Source organism: Pogoniulus pusillus, chromosome 4, assembly GCF_015220805.1.
Source record: "Pogoniulus pusillus isolate bPogPus1 chromosome 4, bPogPus1.pri, whole genome shotgun sequence".
Lineage (NCBI taxonomy): Eukaryota > Metazoa > Chordata > Aves > Piciformes > Lybiidae > Pogoniulus > Pogoniulus pusillus.
Window position 1 is genome coordinate 29,255,952 of NC_087267.1, and position 17,188 is coordinate 29,273,139.

At 39.3% G+C, this 17,188-nt stretch overlaps 1 protein-coding gene across 1 annotated transcript in view; it reads right to left on the reverse strand.

Annotated features, from left to right (window-relative positions):
• Window positions 1-16,631, reverse strand: part of TAFA5 (TAFA chemokine like family member 5) — a 489,916-nt gene extending 473,285 nt beyond the window's left edge. Inside the window, 3 exon segments of the mRNA XM_064142444.1 lie at window positions 15,436-15,475; window positions 15,477-15,512; window positions 15,514-16,631. Coding sequence (XP_063998514.1) covers window positions 15,436-15,475; window positions 15,477-15,512; window positions 15,514-15,549 — 112 coding nt within the window. The 5' untranslated portion in view covers window positions 15,550-16,631.
• Between the last annotated feature and the right edge of the window lie 557 nt (window positions 16,632-17,188).

Sequence of the window (17,188 nt, forward strand, 5' to 3'; positions counted from 1 at the left end):
ATTACCATCTCACAGATGCCTAACATTAGGAACAGCAATATCATTAGATGAACAGAAGCCTGAAAGAGACCTCTTCAGACCATCAAATTCAGCACCTTGTTATCACAGATCCTATGTATTAGAATTCCTTTTCTAAATCAATTAGATCTCACTTTCACTTAATCCTGAAATAACACTGTTCTCTTTTCCTTTCTTTTTTTTCCCCTCTTTTTTTTTCCCTGTTGCTTATTCTCCTAATGTATCTTCACAGTATCACAGTATCACAGTATCACCAAGGTTGGAAGAGACCTCACAGATCATCAAGTCCAACCCTTTACCACAGTGCCCAAGGCTAGACCATGGCACCAAGTGCCACATCCAACCTTGCCTTGAACTGCCCCAGGGACGACGACTCCTTATTATGTCTCTCTGTTTTTTGACCAAATAAACCAAGCTATTTTAAAGTTCATTTCCAGAATGGACATTCCATTTATCTGAACATCCAACCACTTTTCCATCTAATTCAATATAAGTTTCTCACTAGAGGAAATTATATACAGCTTGCCAATGAAGTCTGAACAAATGCTGTCTACAGCAACATTCATATTTCTGTTTTCTAAATCACCTTGGAGGTAACACAATTTTTCCCAATCCCAATAATGATGCACAGCTATCCTGCAACTAAGCAACATTCCAAGAATCTCTGTTCCTGGATGATAAGCTCTCATTTCACAGTGAAATTCATGCTGATAATTAATAAACATACACTTTGTACTTCATCTAACAGTAGTTGACCCCTTTTTCTAACTTCAGTCTTCAACATCATCTGGTGTTACACTGTCTGTTATACAGTCTGACATATCACTATGAGTCCTTTAAAATGCAAGATAATGACGATATGTGCACCTTAAATATACAGATCTCTGAACTGTAACACAAAACATCTCAGTCTCATATCAAACGATGCCACTGGCCAAATCATTTTGCTCTATAACAGTGAAAACCAGCCAAGAAAGAAATCCAGCTATCTTGCAACAGCTCTTTGACTTTCATACATAAAACAATACAATTAGTGCTTTTCATTTAGTAGTAGGAAAACAGCTGTACATCTTAACTGTACGATCTTGAAAGCAGGAGGAATTTTGAATGAAAAATGGCCCTCAACTCTAGAGAGCAATACTGGCAAACTACTGTTGCCAGTAGTTTGTTTGAAAATCACTAGCAAAGTATTGAAATAAAATATATTAATGATTCAGAAGATTTTTTTAAAAAATTATCAATGTGAAAATGAATTCTAAGTATCAACTGTTGGTTTGTTTACACGTATCAGTACTCAATACACAATCTCAACTGAAAACTAAATTCTCTAGTCACTCATACACTACTGTAAACAGCCAAATATATCAGATAGTTTGTTGCAAAAGGAGACTAAGTATAACCAGAAAGTAACCTCACTTAAGTCCTTCTCTGTGACTCTTCTTTTATTGCAGTTCTAAGAACCTGATCAATGAAACGAGATCCCTGAATTACTGTGCTTTTTGCTATTATTTTTCTATATGGAGAATTAGACACTTGAGGAAGAAGAGGGTGCACTACAGCTGAATGAAAATTTAAGCCTTATCCTATTGTTTCTACTCCCATGTCAATCAAGTGCAAGAAAATATTGAACAGCTTTTCTATTACATTTTTAATAAGAGTACTGTTCTTTTGAAAATAATCAAACTAATAATTTTCCTGTAGAAACATTACTTTCTAATTAGCAAAAGTTTTTTATTTCCATAAATACAGTTGCAAAAACTTGAATTCTGAAATTTGCTTGTACAGAAATGTACACCATATTTACTTAGCTCATAAAGGACTGGTCGTTGATTATGACTGCTGACCCCACACATTAAATGTACTAAACCATGCAACAGCCCAGACCACACCAGTGTGGAAATGTTCCCAGCTACTGGCCAGAATCTTGATCCATCTTTTTCAAAGCACGATGTTCAATAAAGTAGTATAAAAACCCTTCTGTCTAACACACCTGTCAGCTGGGCTTCCAAACCAGGCCACCTGTGGCATCTGCCTGGATCACCTCTGCATTACAAGGTAAAAGGAGACCATACTCCAACTCTGACAGACTCTGGAAGCATTCATATAGCTAATCTCAAAATACTTCTACCTTTCATCCTAAAGACAGCTGCAGAAGGCAACTAACTAGCCCTGAAGTGTCTTGGGTCATTTTTCTCAGCCCACAACAGGATAGTACAAAGCATTTATTTTTCTCTACCATCTTCAGACTTGGTGATCACACTCCTTCTATTTACTCCTCACCAGAATCTAATGTGCAAGCAGCACAACGCACAGATCGCATTCAACTCCTACCTCATGCCAAGTGTGATATAACAAAGTCTATAAAAGTTCCCTGTTTAAAAAGGAAGTAGTAAGAAACTGATCCGAAAAGGCCAAATAGTGCTGGAAGCATGACAGAAAGTGCTCCAAAAAGCAAACTTACTACTAGAATCTTGCTCCCACTTAATATTTGTCTTTGTCACATTAAACTTAGGATTACAGCGCTTCAATAATGTCTCTTCTTCCTCACCCATCTTTGGTCTCAGATCACATGGCAGCAGCAATATCTCCCTTAGATTTTGTCTGAGACTGACTAGAACCTACCTACTTTTGAGGTATGGATTGATTCTGGTAAAGCAGTTACAGCTTCAGACTTGCACTACATGTATTGGAGGAAGAGAGAGCAGTGCATTTATGTGAAAATGAAGCTCCAAATGAGACAAAAATAAACGTGCAAAGTTAAGTTCAAATTTACATATGCCTACTCCAATCCATGAAAGTAACTTCTAACAGAAATGCCCTTCCAACAAAATAACTACGGTTGCCATTCTTCACAATGAATCATAGAATCATTTTAGTTGGAAAAAACCTTTAAGGTCATTGAGGGCCACACCTGCCTAACTACCAATTCCAGTGCTAAACTGTGAACCAAAGCACTACACCTATGTATCTTCTAAAGAGCTCCAGGGATGGTGATTCAACCATCTCCCTAGGGAGTCTATTCCAACGTTCTGTAACTGTAATCCTTTTCTTCTACAATGCAATCTGAACCTTCCCTGGTGCAACTTGAGGCCATTTCCTCTTGTCTTATCACTTGTTACTAGGGAGAACAGACCAACAGTCACCTCATGACAACCTCCTTTCAGATAGTTGTAGAGAGCAAGGTGGTCTCCTCTCAGCCTCTATTTCTCCAGACTTAGCAACTCCAGTTCCCTCAACCCCTTCTCAAAGTTATACTCCATACATTTCACCAGCTTCATTGCCCTTCTCTGGACATGCTCCAGCACCTCAATGCCTTTCTTGTAATGAGAGTCCCAAAATGAACACAGTAGTCAAGCTGTTGCCTATCAGTGCTGAAGGAAAAGAAAAAGAAAAACACCCTCCTGGTTCTGCTTGTCATATTATCCTGATAATCCCAGGATGCTGCTGACCATCTTGGTCGCCTGAGCACACTGTGCACTCCTGTTCAGCTAGCTGCTGATCAACACCCCCAGTTCTATCTCTACCAGGCAGTTTTCCAGCTACACTTTCCCAAGCCCAAAGCCTTGCATGGGGTTGTTGTGACTGAAATGCAAGACCCAGCACTTAGCCTTGTTTAATCTCATACAACTGGTCTCAGTCAATCAATCCAGCCCATCCAGGTCCTTCTGTAGAGCCTTCCTACCCTCAAGCAGACCACCACTCCCTCACAGCTTAGTGCTGTTTGTAAACATACAAAGTGTAAGAAATAAGAATTTTATGATGGTATCATTGTGATACTAATTCCCACAAGACTAATGGAATAGAACAAAAAAAAAACACAATTTATTCAGACCTATTTACTCTCGTTTTCTAATTTTACACACAAAATACAAAGATTTTTTAATTACTTGAGCTATTTATTCTACAGAAAAGAGAGAGAGATGTGCTTGTTGGTGGTATTTTATGAACCTGAAAGGTAATGGGGTCCATAAAACTCCCTGATACTCGTTTCTGGGCTTTACAAATTAGTATACTTGGTGTGTCAGAAAATTTAGTTTCTTTTGCCCAGTTTATCTGCTAGCCAAATCTGCCACTCACAAGACTTTGTTTCATTGTTTTTTGATCCCTTCTCTTTAAAAAGTAATAGTTAAGCTTCTTAAGGCAATGCATTTCATCAAAGTCAAAGTAACAGATGCATTATACCTACCCTGCAAAAAAAGCATCCCACAAGCACTCTTTTCCCAGTGTTATTATAAAGAATATGCATTTATGTTTAGAAACATGTTGTCAGTGTAAGATCAATATTCTTTATGGAAAACTGAAATTCATCTTAGATAAGACTGCTTCTTCACACGGATAGAAACAAATTGGGAAGCAGAAAAACAAATGTTCTGTAAACAAGGATTATGCTGTGTATAGGTGTACTCTAATCAGCACAGACATAATTACTCTCTAAATAGGTATGTGAGGAACAAAAGATACTAATTTCCAGTATCTGTAGAAGTACCACATATAGATAAAAAACATTTTAATATTATCACACAGAATTACAAAGAAAACTGAAGTATATTTTAAGTGGTCCTAGATGGTTTCAAAACCAGCTATATAATGAATTTGAATAGAAATTAAGAAATGTGAAGAGTTGAGTAGATACTTTGAAAGTGTTTCACATGTAGAAGCTCTTAATTGGTTTCACTGGCTCAGATACATGCAAATTTCCAGTGTATCAGTTCAATAACAGTCATCTAAAATCCATGCTCAGGAAAAAAAAAAAGGTAAGTAATGCCTTCTCTTTTTACTATTAATTCTCTTTCATTATCTGCAACTGATTTAAAAGGAGTCTTTTCAACTGTTTACAGACAATAAATCATTCCTCATCCTGCATTTAAATACATTTAAAACTCCTTGTTCTCAGAAAATAAACATTATGGTAATTTTCCTGCAATAATACCAAGTGTTAATATATGTAGTTTTATGTGTATTAAGCAACGTGCTTTTTTGCCTAAGCACAGTCCAAATAACTGCTACTTTCAATGTGAAAGACAATACAATTTTACGGTTAGCATTACTGTATTTTATAGAGCTAAACATTACAGTAGTGAATGAATCTCCTGGCCAAGATTCATGTTAGTTTGCACAGCAATCAAATCAGTTAGCCAACACTCATTCTACAAGGTCCTGATTTTCCTGCCTCTCAGCTAAAATACTACTGATGTTAAGAACTAACATTCTGACAGACTGTAACAGCTTTAATTGCTCCACTACAGCAGTTCTTGCATTAGCAGAGACAGAAGCAGGCTTACAGAACTTGACGCGCGTGGAAGAAGAGCCACCAAGCCCAGTTCTCAAAAATCTGCAGATCTAGCAGCTGAGAGAAAAAGTCTCTACATATATATCAAGCTAATTTGCCTAAGAAGTCAATGGTAAACCATGATCCACATCACAGTACTTGTCAGACACAGTAATAGAAAAGCACTTCAGAAAGTGGCAAGACAAACAGTAGGTTCCACCTACCTGACTTTAGATAAGAAAAAAAAGAAAGCAAAGCTGAAAAATATAGAAAACTCACATTGGATCCAACACCAAGATGGACCACTAAACTCTAAAAGAAGGTCTCTGGAAGGAAATAGACAGCAATTATTGCAAGCAGTGAAAGAAAAGGTACTGAAATACATTGGGAATGTGCTCTACGGTAACATAGCAAATGTTTTTCAAGTTCCACAAATGGGGTATTTCACAAAGACAAAATGCCATATGAATTTCAGGGAAATAACCCAAAAATGAGTTAGTAGGTGCTTCATTTTATTTTGCCTTTGAGCTTATATTAAAATATCAGTAAGAAAAGGTTGCTTTCACTCTGTGAAATGGAGGATTCTATAGTACACCTCTTTCCTGAGAAAGAGAAAACATTAGGCAACAGTTCTTAGTATTACATATGCTCAACATGATGTCAGTCTTAAGAAGTCAATGTAATACTTTTGCCAAAGAATATACCAGTTTAGTTATATTGTCATCAAATGTCAACATTGAAAAGATAAGCATTAAGCTGTTTCACAGAAATTGCTCTTGAAATGCCACCAGCTCAAGTACTATAAATTGTTTTTAAACTAAATCCTCAGTATTGTACTTATCTCAAATTCACTTATTGTCATTACAAGTGGCTATTTATGCAACTTAATTGTCCTAAGAGTTCAAAGCAGTACTTCACCAAACTCTGCAGAAATGAATTCATGAAACACCATAAGCTGTTACAAGATCTCTTCAGTAAGGAATACAAAACAACAGTATTTTATAAGCTACTGCCAGTATAGACAGAAGAAAGGTAGAAAACTTTACTTATACTGCCAGCACAACCAGATTGTGCCAGCTTCCTGGAGTAGTGTGTCCAGCTCTGGGGCCCCCAACACAAGAGAGACATGAACCTGCTGAAGGGGGTCTGGAGATGCCCTGGGATGTGGTTGAGGCCTTGTCCCTGGAGAAATTAAACATCAGGATTAATGTGGCCTGGGCAGCCTGGTGTCCCTGCTTACTGCATGGGGATTGGACAAGACAACTTTTGAGCATCCCTGCCAATCCAATGAAATGTGTGAATGTAGAAATGGAGGAACACCCCAGGGCATTAAGCCAAATATTCTACCAAAAAAAACATTTTTTTTTTTTTAATAAGTGAGGGAGAAGGAAGGGCAGGAGGAGTTGAGGGAGTTGCCCTTCAATGCTCAGTGCAATTTGTATCTGCCCTTATATTCAAGACAAGCATTTCTAGTCTTCAACCCTGCAGCTTCATATATATGTACACATTGCTCTTTTTTAAACATTTTTTTACCCAGATCAGCAGCAGATGCAAATGATTCAAATGTTTTAATCACACTATAAAAGGTTGCACAACGAAAATGTGTTTAAGTATTGTTTCATATGGAAGAGGCTTAAGACATGAGAAGTTATGGTAAACCCAATAACTTATGGTAAACCCAATAACTTTTGGTAAACTCATTTAAAATTCACCTCATTTCCAACTTTTTGGGGGCCCAGAGTCCAAAAATACTGGCAATGAAAATGGACAATATACAGCAATATAAAACACATTAAAAAAATGTTCAGGATATAGTTTGAAAAGATGCCTTCAGAAGACACCAATAATTTATGCCAGCTACATCCCTCAATTTGTACAAATCTTTTGCTAGAGTAGTTCACTATCTTGACCTACAATCTTAATGAATCTATATCACAAGTCTGTTTTTCCACTGTTTTTCTTCCCCACAAAAATACTGAACCTTTTACTTGGCATAAAATGTTTAAACATTAAGAATGGGCCTGGAAAATAAAATAAGCAACATGTTAAAGATGCTGTAATGAAGGACTGGATTAATATGAAAACATATCTTAAAATCTTAGCAAATTGTTTATTTAATCTGCTTTATCATCGAAGACAAGCACTTCTGCAGCACAATTTACCTTAAACTACATCATGTATCTACAAAAGGTCACATCAACTGCACTGTAAAAATGTCTGTTTACATTGACTTTAAAAGGAAATTATAGTAAATATAAATTACTATACTACAGAAACCTAAAGTAAGGAAAGACCAGTTCCATTCAAGTAAAACCATTTGTCAGTCATTTCTTTTAACACATCAGGATCTGAGTTACAGAACTTATGTTTGGATTTTTTTCCCTAGCTGGAAATGAGAACTTAAAATGAAAACACTTGTGAAAATTCTTTAAAATTGTATCTGAAAAGTCTCATTATTCCAAGTGTTAGGACATACAAAGACATGATAGGTCAAATGCCTTATGACAGGTTATAGGGCTCTGGAGCCCCCATTACGAGAGGGATGTGGAGATGCTGGAGCATGTCCAGAGAAGGGCCATGAGGATCATCAGAGGGCTGGAGCACCTCTCCTAGGAGGACAGACTGGAAGAGTTGGGGCTGCTCAGTCTGGAGCAGATGAGGTTCCGAGGTGACCTTATTGTGGCCTTTCGGTATCTGAAGGTGGCCTACAAAAAAACTGGGAAGGGACTTTTTAGGCTATCAGGGAGTTACAGGACCAGGGCGACTAGAGCAAAGCTGGGGGTGGGGAGATTCAGACTGGACATGAGGAGGAAGTTCTTCAGCATGAGAGTGGTGAGAGCCTGGAATGGGTTGCCCAGGGAGGTGGTTGAGGCCCCATCCCTGGAGGTGTTTAACGCCAGGCTGGATGAGGCTCTGGCCAATCTTGCCTAGGGTGTCCCTGTCCATGGCAGGAAGTCTGGAACTAGATGATCCTTGTGGTCCCTTCCAGCCCTGATTGATTCTGTGAATTTCAGAGAAATTACTACCATTAAGTAACATTCAGTGATAACAATTTTTAAGGCCTGTTTTAAATATTGATGTGTTTTTTTACCTGAGCACATATATACACAAACAAATCTCTCATCTAAAAATGAAGATTCAATAATGCACTGCTTTCATATACTGAAAAAGCTCTGTATTACTTCTCTAGTATTTCTCAGTAAAACTATATTGAAAACTCAGATTATTAGTTTTAATGCAGGAAAATATTTTTACACTTTTGTGATTCAAGTCTATACACAGACTATTTTGGAATTCATTCACTATACATAAAATAGAAAAAGTCACATTTCTCCTAGGTTGCATAGTAGAAAAGTATCTATTCAAGGCATAGCTAAATATGAAGTCCCTTTTGGTTCAGAAAAATGTGGAACTGATGAATTCTTTCAGTTAACACTGGGTAACTTCGCATAGTATTTGTTTACTTTAAAGCAAGAGAACAAAAGTTGGAGATTGGTTTGGGTTGGCAAGGACCTTCAAATATTATCTAGTTCAACCATCACTGCCATTGGCAGAAACAGCTTCCACAAGATCAGGTTGCTCAAGGCCCCATTCAATCCAATCTTTCAGGGATGAGGCATCCACAACTTCTCTGAGCAACCTATTCCAGCACCCTCACAATGACAAATTTCTTGCTTACATCTAATCTATCTGCCTTCAGTTTAAATTTATTGTCCCCTGTTCTGCCACTACAGGCCTTGGAAAACATCTCTCTATCTTTCTTGTAAGTCCACTTCATACATTGAAAGGCTGCAGTAAGGTCTCCCTGGGGCCTTCTAATTCCATAGAATGAACAATTTCAACTCTCAGCCTTTCCTCACAAGAGCGGTGCTCCAGCCCCCAGTCAGTTTTGTGGGCCTCCCCTATATCTGCAATAAGTACCAGAAGTCACTCTGCCCACAGCATTTTGACATTTCTGCTGATAACTGAACCATTTAATGAGACTCACAAGAGCTTCTATCATCTGGCCAAGCAAAACTAAACTTCGCACAGATGCTGTTCAATGGAAAGACTGAATATTCTGCTGAAAGCATCTGAGAGCACCAAAAGTGATACATGCATCTGAAGTTAATAGTATCTCAGATTGGCAGTATATCACCTCTTAGAACACATTTTTATTATTATCTTAGAATTATAATGTTGACAAAGAGTTGCAAGATCAAAGGTAAAAGCTATCATAAATTAAACCATGACTAATACAAATACATTAAGAACTCCTTTTTACCTTTTGACAGACTTCAGACACCTAAATTTCTTTTTCATATGTAGAAAATTTCTCATTTCTGTAAGAATTAAGGACTTTTCTCTCACTACATAACACTAACCTCTTTGCAGGGCTAACATAAAAGCATATCCATGAAGAAATTACTTACAATAAGCAATCTTGCCAGGCATCTGTGTAAAAAAAAAAAGTAACCTCCTGTAGACAGGAGGAAAACAAACAAACAAACCCCACCTAGTCCAAAAGCAGAACAACACACTTTGTCAAATATGAGCCTAAGTAAGCAGAGAAAGCACTCTAGTTTGAGCTTGACAACAAAAATACGCAGAAAAGGAAGACAGGTTTGTTAATGCTGTCTAGATTTGCCTATGCATTTGACACTTCCATACACACTTCAGTACCCAATTTTGAGTTATGGCCAACATTCAAGGCATACCTCTAATAAACAGATGCTGGGCAAGCTGTCAATGTGTTGGGGTTTTTTACATAATAGCCTTATGGTTAGAGCTCTCACTAAGAAAGCACTGAATTACAAATGAAAACTGAAAGACTTCATATTCTCAACTTCTAGCAGTGAAAAATGAGTAGGAAAATATCCACTGATAAGGCTAATCTCAGTGAAGGACTTACTACTAGTTCATTGGAGTCACTAAGCAGAGAGTGAAAGATTATGCCCCCCTGAGAAGATATGACCTAGCCCATGTTTACACACTTAGCCAGAGCAGCAGAGCTCTACTCTGTGCTCCCAATAATGCTTTCGTAGTATGCTATGAATCATACATTACACTGCATAATCAGAAGGGAAAATTTTAAAAAAGGCAGGTCAAAGAAGTCTGCCTCTCTCCTACCAACCCTGCTGAAAAGACATGGAATATTTCCCTGCTGCACATTTAATTGAAAACATCCAATTCTTTTCAGCTCCATCTCCCCTACCTGTTTCCCACTGTATTTATCTATAACAGCAGCTATACTTGCAATCACACTAAGAGTTATGAGAATTCAGATGCATGTGAGAAACTGTAAATGGTGCTTACTTAGCCTTAAAGGATTGAATTCAACATTAAAAGCAGTAAGAAGTCATTTCTCGTGTTGGTGCCAACAGCTTCTATGTAATACATCATCTGGACAGACTATAATGTAACTGGTGAGACCATCTCCATGTCAGTTTGGTATGCATACTGACAGGTAATAGGTTGTAAAAGCCAGCAAATTCAAATCACTGGTTTTAATTCAGAAAAAGAACCTTCTTAAAGAGGAGCACCTGAGATGTTATATAAAGAAATGCAATTTTAATACCTTGCTTCTCCAATTTAGTATCAAAACCAAGCATTCTACTTCATTTCTATACAGAAACCAGAATGACAAAAAAGTTTGAATAATGATAGTCTCTCTGTATGTCACATTTGTTCTGTGTATATAGTTCAGGAAAAATACAAACAGAAATTCCTGCATAAAACATAATAAAATTACAGATCAGTTGTCTGTCTATTTCATTTGAAAAAAAAAAAAAAAAAAAAAGAGAAAGTGACCTGAATCAGTAACAGAATCTGTAGGCCTTCATTCAGAGATAAATTCTTTATATCCACCATAAGTCAACAACGACCATTTATAATCTAAGAGATGTTCAAGCAACCTATGCATGATGATATGGTAGCTCCTGATGGAAAGGCATCTAGCTGACAACCTCAGCTTACTGCCACCTATGCTAACAGTCTTGAATGAAACAAGACAACAGTAAGAGAATATGGCAGCCTGTGTCTTCCAGGCAGAAAACATTTCAGAACAGGATGATGAAAAAACCTCTCAGATGAACGCTGTCCACACAATGTGTTACAACCAGATCTCAATTAAATTTGGAGTCAGTATAGTATTTTTCATGGGAATTGTCTGCTTTTTACATGGTAACATGCAGAATTTGAGACATCTTATAAATTTATGCTGAGTTGATTTCTCAACTCAAAAATTTCACAAATTTAAATGGTAGACTGCAGATCAGTCATATAACCTACCAGTATCTCATCATTACAATGTTTTTGTCTTGTATGCTGCAAGCAAAGGAAATAATGAAATAGGAAGAACATTTCCTCCTTCCATTTCTTACTACTGTGAAAGAACTTGCACTTACAATGCAGAACTGCACAGCTGTGGGAATATTTTGCATTTTGGAGTTTTGGCATCTTTTTCACTAGTACTATCACCAGTTAGTCGGCAAAAATAATGGATTTCATATTGCTCCCTACCATACAGAAACCTGTAACAAAAAAGGTGAGCTTTCCAAGTAACATTCAGTTTTGGTGGTTCTTCCTTCAGAAAACTCATTTGCTTGCCCCAAATAACATTACCTTAACTTCGGTTGTCCACAACTTTGCCAAAGCTCAATCATATGTTATTTAAAAAGTCACCATTTACATGTTAAAAACACCTCAACGTTTACAGCAAAGTCAACTGAAATGCACTAAATATTGTGACTCAAAAACATCTTATGTAGATTCCTCATGTAGCAAGCACCCTGTGATACCACGGAAAATGTCCTTAATTTGACCAAACTTTCCAACGTGAAAAAAATGCTAATCCCGAAATTATGAAGGCAAAGCACTCAATTCATTGCACCTTCTAATATACAATTTCTAACTTAGAAGAATTCACTACTTCTCTTTGATCTACTAATGTTCATTAAACAAGCATGCAGAATACATATGTGGAACTCAAAATAACCCCATCCACAACTTCTCTAATTCTGAATTTCCACTGAAAGTGGCCACTACCTACAAGGATAGGCTTCTAGACTGTTTTTACATTTACTGATGCTCCTGTTAAGAACCAGGGACCATAAGTGGCTTAACTTCTACTGCTTTCCTTTTGCCTTCTCCTGTTAACAATCAGATCATTCTTCCTTCGCTGAAGAATATTACATTATTTTTTATCACTATAGCAACTAACCTAATTGATTTGATGCAGGTTTTCTCTTTCACCATAGGTTGGAGCCACTATCCCCTAAGTATAATCTAAACATTTAAGAAAGGAAAAAATGGTCGGTTTATCATTTTACCCATGTCAAGAAGAACATAATTGAGTTCCAGAAATTAAAGCATAAATGAACTTCTAATGGACTGTACATAAGCATATTTATAAAGTGTGTTCTAGATGTGTATCTAGTCAAGCAGAACTAAGAGTATGGTGTTTACTGATTGCCTCCCACAATAAGTATGACTACTGTACAACCAAATACATTTCAGAACAAAGACTGTCACAAAAGAATTGGGGGAGGGAAGCAACATTCATAAATTGGTTCAGGAATAATCTTAGTCAGATTAACAGATTTAAAATTAAAATAATCAAGGTAATTAAAACTTTTATTTTTAGCACTATAAAAAAAAAAGGGAAAATGAAAAGGTTTTGATTTTGGGAGGAGCTACAGGATTTTATGTAAATGTTGTGAAATGTTACAGTGAGAGATAAGGTTCCTGTAACTATTTCATTAACATATTCAATTTTTTTAAAACAGAAATCTGCTTGAAATGAGAGATTTTAGTTGATACACTTCCATAGACCTAATACACAGAAAAAACACAAACACCCTACTTCATAAGTTCTTTTCTTTTCCTTCCTAAGAAATATAAAAGGGATGTAATTCACAAAATAAGGCACCAGATGACAGGAAAAAAAAAAAAAAAGGACTAAGTGGATAAACTCAAGATTATTTAAATTCATAAAATTTGCATTACTACTTTAACTAGAAATAGTTTCACATGATTTTCCTTGATCTTTAAACATCTTCACTTTTTCCCGCAGAGCAAACACAGTTTTTGCAATATTTCAAATACTACCACTAGAGAAAATGTTCATGGTGCTTCATTAACATTTTGAATTGCAGCTGTCAAATCAGTGAAACACTACAGAAATGGTGGAGTGTTTTGACACTGCATATTTTAAGATGCATGGTACTCTTCAGCATTATAAAGGAATGAAGATCATACTACATTTGAGGAACACCATCTACACTGGCTGAGAGAATTCATTAGAAAACTGGTCATTTAAGCACACCGAAAATTGCCCTTCATATTATCACCTAGCCATTTATGTTATTCAGCATCAGTAAACAATACAAAAGACAAATAAAAAACTAGATATATAATTCAAATTGACACGCTTGACTCATAACATTTTCAAATCTCTTACCATACAATATAAATTGTTTGAGGTGTCAGAGTTTAGAGTTAACTCTTTCTGAGGCTACAGTAATAGGAGGTATCTGCACAGAAGAACTTGTATCCTCCTACATACCAAGCTGGAACCCTCCAAACATTTCAAGCACAAACTTATAAAATACTTGCTATTACAACATCCAGCTAAATTCCCTTTACACTCAAACATTTCATCCTGTAATATGCATTTATTACTGAGTCACTGTTTCCCTGTGTGCACAGAAATTCTTTTAAATTTCAGCATGTTATTTAATATACCCGGTATATTAGCACACCAAATATGGCATCATGAAACATAATGAAATTATTTAAGTGTGACCCATTTGATATGATATTTTTATGGCGAGTGTAATGCAAAAGGTGCTAAATTACAAAAAGTAACTGACAGAAATAAGCTATTATTCTTGAATAAGCCTCTCTCACTGTTGTCAGTCTCAAGAGTCCCTGTAATACGCAAAAAAATGAATTAAAGGTTCTCTAAGCAATTCAATCTTGCTTGAGAAATAAACCACTACAGAAAAACACAGACTATAACACAACTGGAGGGAATGGAACAGAGGAATTAAGAAACACAGCAGCCATGCTCCTGAAAATCAGAATCCATTTCTTATTCATCATACCTACCTACACCTATTACAGCTCAACAAGACAATCCTAGTGCAAAGTCTTTTACAGATACAAGTAGTGAAAAGGAATATTCATGGGGTAATTCACAGACCATATTAAACTCAGGTTGAGAAAATACACTGTAGATGCATTTTGGTATAAGTTATACAGGTTCCTCTTGATATTTTTTTTTAATTATTGTATAGAAATCACTTTTTCTGTTCTCTTTGAAAGATTACCACCTTGGTACTATGTGCTAAACTTACATTCCCCAGAAGTACAGGCATTAATTGGTTTTATATTCAGTAACTGCTTTAAAAATGACTCCCCAGAGAATTAAAAAAATAACTAAACAAACATGAAACACACAAAAAAACAAAGCACCTTTAAAAATATCAATAGTCTAGGCACTTGATTCTTACAGATACCTATCTGCAACTCAGTGTGATTAATGGACCATCTGTCAGGCCCTGGAAAAAAAATATACAAATCTCTACTAATAACCCGAAATGCAGTCCTAAACCTGACAGCATGGGCTTAGTAAACTGTTGAGAACATACTAAGAAAGTACCAGGATTGATTCCAGTGCAGTTTCCACAACCAGAGAGAAACACATATCGATACCAGTGATGTTAAGACATCTATCATTTGACCAAGTGTGTGCCTTCTTAAAGGAATGCACGTAAGCAAAACAACTCCTGTTTTTGGAAAGGTGGATAGGGGCAGGGTGAGTGTGTCCACATAGGAAGAAGTTGGTAACATCCTGGTAATAAACAGTGATCGTGATTACTACCCATCATAAAGTATGTTCCTAAAATCCCAAGAGATCTTTCCTGTTTGGAGTGGAAATGCCACATACACAAACATAAGGACATCTCATGCTCCTCGAGAAACAGCAATATTAAAGTGCTGGTCTACCTGCCTCCCATGGGGGAGTAGGGGAAGACGCGTGGTGATGGCAAGTCTGTGGCACACTACTCATGCCTGCCAGCTTCAGAGCATGGCCTTTGTTACCTCAGATGGGAAGGGTGAGGATTTTACACCCAGAAAAAGCACCAGGACAAATGTGTACTTACTGCAGTAAGCGATTATGAGACTGGCCAGGATCATGATAGCCCCAGAAAGTTGAGGACATGCTTGGCAAGGCGTTGACCATCTTTTCTACTGCTTCTCCTGGGAGATGGAGCCATTGAAGCCACCTTCCCCGGTGAGGGGTACAGTCAGACAGTTTCACCAGCCAGCTCTCCCCTTGACTGATGGCCTTTCTCCACGTGTAATCCTCAAGGAAGGCATCCTCCAATGACCCTGCAGTCTGTCAGCAGGAACATGGTCCTGTTTCAGGAATCATCTCCCAGCCAGAAAGCCAAGACACCTCTAAAGCACGCAGGACTTCAGCGCAGTAGCAGCAGGCCCAGATTTCCTCCTGTTACTGTGGCGAGATTCAGTAGCGTGATGCCTTTTTACTGAGACTCGGATGCCTGGCGTGGTGCTGAGCTTTGAAAGCTGCCCCAGGAAGGAGCCTTTCTTTTTTTTTTTTTCTGTTTTAATTCGCAGAAGTTGTACTGCTTGTTGTCTTTTCCCTGCTTCCACCCCCTTCCCCCGGAGGCAGTCCTCCGCAGACGGGGGGCCCGGGCCGAGCCGGGGTTGCTAGCGCTGCGAGGCCTCTGCCACCCGCCCCGCCCGCCGTGCGCTCTAGAGCGACCCTCGCTCAGGCCGCCGCCGCCTCCAAGCCCAAGGCAGCATGGCAGCGGGAACAGCGGACACGGAGAGTCGAGGGCACCGCGGCAACCACTACCGACCGCTCCCGGAGGAGTGCTCCGACAGGCAGCTCCGCAGGGCGACGATGATCCGCGCCCAAGACTCGGCACCTGCGGAGGAGCGGGAACGGCGGTGCCTGTCAACGGCTGAGTACGGCGGAGAAGACGGACAGTACGAACCGCCGGGCAAAGAGGCCCCCCGTCCTCCCGCCGGCGAGTCCAGCCTGATGTCCCCCTCCCGGACGGGTCCTTGGGGCTCGACGGGGCGAAGGCGCGAAAGGCAGCTTGATCCGCGGCGGGCGGGACACTTTACAAAGCGTCAGCGGCAGCAGGTCTCCTATCCGCTTACCACCAGCTCCGCTTTTAAGCTCTTGCCGCTAGAGCGCCGCGGGCCCTTCAAGTAAAAAGAAGGAGGAGGAGGAGGAGGAGGACGGCGGTCACGCCCCACAGGTGAAGAGCTCACGGAGCTGTCCTTCCCCCGGCGCCACGCCACCTGCGCGGTCTCGCTGGTGCAGCGCTCTCACCCTCTGGGAAAAACATTGCCTCGCACCTGCCCGGCAGCACCTCACTCCTTCGCTCGCCACTCCCCGGCGCGACATTGCGACCAGCGGGTTTAGCCCTGGGCGGTGGGGAGGGAGGAGCTGCAGGGGGAGTTTCCCCGCTGAGGCGGCGCCCAGCCGTGTCGAGAGGGGATGTCGGAGTGGGCCCTTCGGCGAGAAGGGGCCGCGGGGCAGAGGGGGACAACCCCTATGGCCCTGCAAGAGTAGAGCCAACTACAGCCCCTAGCTTCACCCCACGGCCTTCAGCAGAGAGGCAGAGCGGCTGAACCGCCGAGAGTGAACAAGTAAGGCAGGGGAGGCAAGCGCCGGCCCTGAACCCCCTCGGAGAGGCCTTTGTTCTTGTTGAGAAGGAGTCCTGTCAGGAGACTCAGGGTTATGGGGATATTCTCCCGTCCCGTCACCTGCTCAGTGCGGCTCCAGGTCCGCACGGCAGATTAGGCGTTATGGAAACGTGCCTTTATTTGTCTGCAGTCCTCACAGGAACGGTCGGCATGCAATTTCTGTTGATTTTA